Here is a 6332-nt window from a genome sequence, read left to right on the forward strand (position 1 = left end):
CACTACTCCAGCCTGGGCCACAAAGTAAGACCCTGTCTGTACCAAAAAAAGTGCCATGCAGGCATGCCTGCTTGTTCAGACATGGGCACATTTGTGCTTGAATGTGTGCCACAGACACGTTTTTATCAGTAAGTACATACAGACTACCTGTGCACGCGCATAAGCGCAAAAACAGTGGTCACACGTGACATGCATGCATGCACACTCATGCCACTGTCACAGACGCGCATATGAGCACACACAAACTGGTTTCCAGGCCAGAGACTCCACCCAGCCCTCGTTCCCCACGCACACAGGCGCACAGTAAGTCACAGAAGCCAGAACAGCTAGTGAGCATACGTGTTGGGGTCCAGTGTCAGCTGGGGGTAGGGAAACAATGGTTTCTGGCTCACACGGGGCCCCCCAAGGCCCGCAGGCACCCTGGTCTCCAGGCCAGCAGGCCCAGCCCCAAGCTGAGTGCCACCAACACAGCTACAGCTCCGGCCAGCAGGGGCACCACTGGAGCTGCAGGGAGAACATGCAGGGTGTGAGTTTCAGGACTTGGAACCCTCCACTCCCACCCCAGCACAGAGGACTGTCACCTGGGGGGATGGCAGCCTCATAGGGGCCATGGCAGGAGACCCCATGGGCCGGAGGCCGAGCCGAGGCAGTCAGCTGGTAGAAGCGGCGTAGTGGACAGGGAGCCGGGCACCCGGGGAGACTGAGAGGCAGCGGCAGGTGGGCGGAGCCATTGCGGTAGAAGAGGGAGATGGTGACATTCCTGGAGAGAGAGGACACAGTGGCACCTTCTCCCTCCCGTCATTGATCTTAAAACCTGGAGAAACGGGCTCCTGACTCCCACCTGTTATCCTCCCAGCACCATCCCATGCAGTTCCCTGCCCCGCCATGCCTTCTGCCTAGCACATCACACCTTGCTTTGGGAGTTCTGTCCCGCCCATCTCCCTGGGCACCATCCCATCCTCACCCTCCGTTTTTATCAGGATCCCTCAGGTGCCTCCGGAACTCAAAGCCGAGGCAGGCGGCATATGGCGGGGTGTGTCCATCATAGAGGCCCAGGGCCGCCTGGAGGGCCAGCAGGGTACTGTCATGCTGCAGGTGGAGCCAAGGGGTGAGATGACACTTCTCCCTGGAGGCCTCCTTTCTCCTGAACACTAGACTTGTGCATCCAGATGTCCCCCAGGCTGCTTGGAACCAACCCCCCAAACTTGCTCTTCCCTCCCTCTCACCCTGAAGGCAGTACCAACAGTTACAGGCGGCCATTTAACAAAGATGGCTCAAATAGGTGCAAAATATGATTGGACTAAGCAGCCTGTCTCCTCTGGAAGGACAAACTGCTTAGTCCAATATTTTCTTTTTTTTCTTTTTTTTTTTTTTTTTTTTTTGAGACGGAGTCTCGCTGTCGCACAGGCTGGAGTGCAGTGGCCGGATCTCGGCTCACTGCAAGCTCCGCTTCCCGGGTTCCCGCCATTCTCCTGCCTCAGCCTCCCAAGTAGCTGGGACTACAGGCGCCCGCCACCTCGCCCAGCTAGTTTTTTGTATTTTTTAGTAGAGACGGGGTTTCACCGTGTTAGCCAGGATGGTCTCGATCTCCTGACCTCGTGATCGGCCCGTCTCGGCCTCCCAAAGTGCTGGGATTACAGGCTTGAGCCACCGCGCCCGGCCAATATTTTCTTAATGAAAACAAGGAATTATCTTTAATTCATACATTCTTCCTCCCGTAACACCATCACCTCCCTCTTTCCAGACTAATGATATAGCCCAAGAGTAGGGTTTGGAGATACAGGCTACCCAAGGCAATGGACTGGGGTCCATTGGGACCGCAGGCTCTTCCTCACCCAAATCGCTGTCACCCTCATCCCTGTGCCTCAGTGTCATATGGCACTGCTTCCCAAGGACTCACGGCTGAGTACATGACCATCTTGAGGGGCAGCCCCAGGCGCTGGACCCGGGAGAAGTTTGCAAGGATAGCATTCAGCAGGATCCCTGAGGATGGGAAAAAAGAGCTTAGAATCTCCCAGAGGGAGGCACCCCAGCCTCCCAGCCCCACACCTCACCCCCTGTCAACTGGGCCTTCTCTGCTGCCCGGGGTGGGCCCACGTGGGCTCCAATATCCAAAGCCGAGATCTGGGCAAGGGTCCGCAGGACATCTGGGGAGGCCCAGGCTGGTAGTGGAAGACCATGGGCTTGCTGTGGGGAGACGGGAAGAGAAGACTGACGGACCATCCTGAGCCCTCGAGTTTGCCTCTGGCCCCACAGGCCTGTGCTGCCCCCTGCTCTTTTGAGTTTCCCATGGGCTGGATCTGGATCAGGCTGGGAAATCATGAATGTGGACAGCAGTGTGGTTTTTTTTTTTTTTGCTTTTTTTGTTTTTTTGTTTTTTTTTGAGATGGAGCCTTGCTCCATCACCCAGGCTGGAGTACAGTGGCACAATCTCGGCTCACTGCAATCCTCGCCTCTTGGGTTCAAGTGATTCTCCTGCCTCAGCCTCGCGATAGCTGTGATTATAAGTGCGTGCCACCATGCCCAGCTAATTTTTGTATTTTTAGTAGAGACAGGGTTTTACCATGTTGGCCAGGCTGGTTTCGAACTCCTGACCTCAGGTGATCCACCCACCTCGGCCTCCCAAAGTGGTGGGATTACAGGCGTGAGCCACCGCGCCCGGCCAACAGCGATCATTAATTAATAATAGACGTTGTCATTCCACAGCCCAGAAGGCTTTATCTGAAACCCCTGGGACCAGAGGGGTTTCACAGCTCAGACATTCTGGACTTCAGAAAGATCTGATGGTGCTGACACCACATAGCACGGAACACACACAGCAAGGGCTGGGGCAGCCCCCTTAGTCACACACATCGCTGCTCCCACCCTGTGATTTGGAACATTCCGTGAGCTGGAGCGAGCAAAGACTAGCAAGAGTGCTAGCTAGGTGTGGTGGCTCGCGCCTGTAATCCCAGCGCTTGGGGAGGCAAAAGGATTGTTTGAGCCCACGAGTTCCTGGGCAACATAGTGAGACCCCATCTCTGAAAAAAAAATTTTTTTTTTTTTTTTTTTTTTTTTTTTTTTAATTAGCCAGGCATGGTGATGTGCACCTGCCTCAGCTACTTGGAAGGCTGAGGCAGGAGGATTCTTATAGCCAGGGAGATGGAGGCTGCAGTGAGTTATGATAATGCACTCCAGCCTGGGTGACAGAGCGAGACCCTGTCTATTTCAGGTCAGCTCCCACCGCCCAGGTTTTGGGTTTTCTGATTACAGGACTGTGGGGAGGAATTGCCAAATGTGTAGCCTCAAACCCTAGCAAGGCCTTCACTGTGTGCCAGGCACTGTTGTAAGCACAGTGCGTAGATTAACCATTTGAATCCTCACGGCGTCCTGGGGAGGTGTTGATACCCGTGTTGCCATCCCCACTGTGCAGATGGGAAAACTGAGGCACAGAGGGTTAACTAAATGCATGAGGGAACAGGGCTAGTGAGTAGCAAGCTGGGATTGGAAACAGTTGTCCTTAAACCCTTGGCTGGGAAGGGGCGGGGCTCACCTGGCACATGAGTGTGTCCAGAACCTTCCATGCCCTGCGCAGCGGCTCTCCAACCAGCGACAGCCCCGTGAAGTTCTCCAGGCGAGTCAGGAAGCCCTGGATGCGCGGGGCTGGGTGAGCCCTGGCCGGTCCCCTGCGCCTCGCCCCACCCCGCCACCGCCCTGCTCACCGTCCAGCCCTCCAGGGCCTCCTGGTACTCAGCGGCCTCAGTGGCCTCCCGCAGCAGTTCGTGGTATCTGGGACAGCTGCGCATGGGGAACCTCAGCAGCTGGGGAGAACTGAGGCTCAGAGAGGACAGCCACGTGCCTTGGGTCTCACAGCGGGTTGGGGGAACCCAGGCTCTCTGCCCCCGGGTCTGTCGCAGTTTCTCCCAGATCCAGAAGAAGCCAGACAGACCGGCTCGAGGACAGCGTTGCTTCTCGGAGCTAGCTCAGGTGGCCAGACCCAGAGCTGCCTCTCTCTCCACCCGCTCCCTCCCTCACCACACCTGGGTCCAGCGCCCTGACCTTGTCCTCAGCCACGGGCACCGTGTGCACTGGGATCGGCCTCCAGTGGGCCTCCGGGCTCCCTGGAGCAGCCTCGGGAAACAACCCGGCAAGGTTGGCCTGCGCGCTCTCCAGTGTGCGGTCGAAGTCCGTGCTGCGGATGTACACCTGGAGCGGGGTGGAGACAGGGCAGGCGGGGGGTCGTGGTTGGGGTCAGAGGTCAGCTGTGGTGGCAAATCAGAAGCCTCAGATTCAGTTTGGAATAGGGGTCAGACACTGAGAATCATGTGGCCGTCAATGTTGGAAGTTGGGATCAAGGGTCCAGAGGTTAATGTCAGGAGCAGTTGGGCTGGATGTCCTAAACTGGACAGCCATGTTGGATTTAGGGGGTCATTTGAGTCAATGAGGGTCAAAAAGGAAGATCAGAATCGGTGGAGGCTGGAGGTTAGAGGTCAAGTTTAGGAGGGCAGCGTGGAGGCTTGGTGTCAGAGTTCAATACATGTTCATCGGAGGTCAGGAGGACTGTCTGTAACTGGGGGATGTCAGAAGACATAGGAGGAAACAAAAGAGGTAGGTCAGAATTGACAAAGTGTAGAGGTTAAAGGTTAGAGGTCAGGAAGGCAAGTTATGTCAATAAGGGTCAAAGATCGAAATCAAGTTTGGGGTCAAATGTCAGAGGCCAGAGGTCTGATTGGAGTCAACGGGACTAGAAAACAGAGATGGAGGCCAAATAATAAAGTCAGAGTTGATGGAGGTCAGAGGTCGAGATGTGACAGGTTGAGATGGAGTCAGAAGTCAGTGTGGGTTAATCAGTGTACCGGGGGTCAGAGATTAGAGGTAGAGGGCAAGTCAGGTTGATGGAGGTCAAAGGCCAGAGGTGGAGGCCCAAAGAGAGTGTTGTAGTCAGTGGAGGTCAAAGGTGGAAGGTCAGGGGACCAGGTGGGGGTGACTATGGCAGTACCTCCTCCCGCCGGTACTCAGGACTCAGGAAGGCCTCATAGCGGCTCCTCAGGAAGCGGCCCAGCTCCAGCTGCTGGCGGACCCCCTCCTGGGGACAGAACAGCCTTAGTCTACCCCTCTCCCCCCCTCCCACCCTTGCCGTCACCTCCCACCCACTTCTCACCCTGGTCAGCTGGCCCAGGCCTCGTGGCCACAGGGTGGAGGCCACCTCCTTGTGTGGGTCCGTGGGGTAGGAGGCCAGCGGGGCCCGGTCGCCATGGCGGAATACCTGGGGACAGGACTGGTCAGGGCTAGCCCTGGGGGAGCTGAGGGCAGGCCGGGGCGGGGGCGCCTCACCAGAGCCACGAACACCAGAGATCCTTCTGGCAGGGCCCGGGGTGGCAGCAGCAGCAGCAGCAGGAGCAGGAGAGGTCCAGCAGGGTGGCCCCAAAACCCCAGCCCGGCCATTTCCACCCAGCCCAGACGCTGAGCTCAGCCCACTGTCTGGGCCGCAGTCCCGCCTGTCCCAGCCCTGCACTCAGCACCCCCATTATAGCAGGCCCTGGCACGCTTCCCCAGGGGCCACAGATCCCATCCCCCAGCGCCTCTGCCAGTCTTTGATTAACCCGTTTCATCTTCGTTTCATCTTCACTGCTGCCCCAGCAGACGCTTGATGTGCTCGTCATCATCCCCATTGTGCCGATGGGGAAACTGAGGCACAGAAGGGTTCTGTAACTTGCCCAAGAAAACACTGAGGTTTCTCAGACAAAGCTGCGCTTTGAACCCAGGTGCCTTTAACCTGGATGCAGACTTGGAAAGAGACCCTCACCCCGCATTGTTCGTCTCAGCCACAGCCTCGACCCCCTGAGTCAGAGAGGTCGACGGTCGCAACCATGTGCTGGATTTTCTGTACTTTGATGCGCTGACACCAGGGGCCTTGCTGTTCATTAGAAGGACCGCCCCTCCCGGGGTTCCCAGTTCCTGGAAATAGTCACGGACTGGCGCAGGCGCGTGCCTCTTCTGTACAAACCAGCCAACCCAGAGCCCACACCCCAACCACCCGGGCCACCATCCACCTGCCCTGATCACCTGGGGCAGGGTACTGGACAACTCAGGACAGCCCCTGTGCCCCAGAGCCTGCTGAAATGGCTCCACCAGCCACTCTCTACCCTACCTTATCCCACAGAAAACACAAAGAAGCTGCTTGCTTCAGGTCTGTCTCCCGGGCACCCCAGTGCCTCCTCCCCATGTGGCCCCCGTGGCATGCTCCCTCCGCTGGAGAAACTGGGAGTATAACAAGTCATCTTTCTTTCTTTCTTTTTTCTTTTTTTTCTTTCTTTCTTTTTATTTTATTTTATTTTATTTTATTTTTTTTT

General features: G+C 56.6%; 1 protein-coding gene across 1 annotated transcript; it reads right to left on the reverse strand.

The window, feature by feature from the left end:
* Nucleotides 1-323: 323 nt before the first annotated feature.
* On the reverse strand, nt 324-5424 carry ACPT (acid phosphatase, testicular). Its single transcript, XM_011965959.1, has 11 exons — nt 5314-5424; nt 5141-5245; nt 4979-5065; nt 4039-4185; nt 3702-3800; nt 3533-3628; nt 2055-2187; nt 1901-1983; nt 965-1089; nt 582-760; nt 324-504 (listed from the first exon to the last, which is right to left on the reverse strand). Exons 1-11 carry the CDS (start codon nt 5422-5424, stop codon nt 389-391), a joined length of 1281 nt encoding a protein of 426 aa, XP_011821349.1. The 3' UTR covers nt 324-388.
* Between the last annotated feature and the right edge of the window lie 908 nt (nt 5425-6332).

The sequence above is a fragment of the Mandrillus leucophaeus genome, unplaced genomic scaffold, assembly GCF_000951045.1.
Source record: "Mandrillus leucophaeus isolate KB7577 unplaced genomic scaffold, Mleu.le_1.0 Scaffold74, whole genome shotgun sequence".
Taxonomy (NCBI): Eukaryota; Metazoa; Chordata; class Mammalia; order Primates; family Cercopithecidae; genus Mandrillus; species Mandrillus leucophaeus.

Bases quoted from the DNA above. Each gene is read 5' to 3' on its own strand.
- ACPT (XM_011965959.1), bottom strand. From the start codon at position 5,424: ATGGCCGGGCTGGGGTTTTGGGGCCACCCTGCTGGACCTCTCCTGCTC. The intron at 5,066-5,140 runs GTGAGAAGTGGG...TTCTGTCCCCAG, and splicing joins GCCTGGGCCAGCTGACCAGG to GAGGGGGTCCGCCAGCAGCT. The intron at 1,984-2,054 runs GTGAGGTGTGGG...TCCCATCCTCAG, and splicing joins GAAGGCCCAGTTGACAGGGG to GGATCCTGCTGAATGCTATC.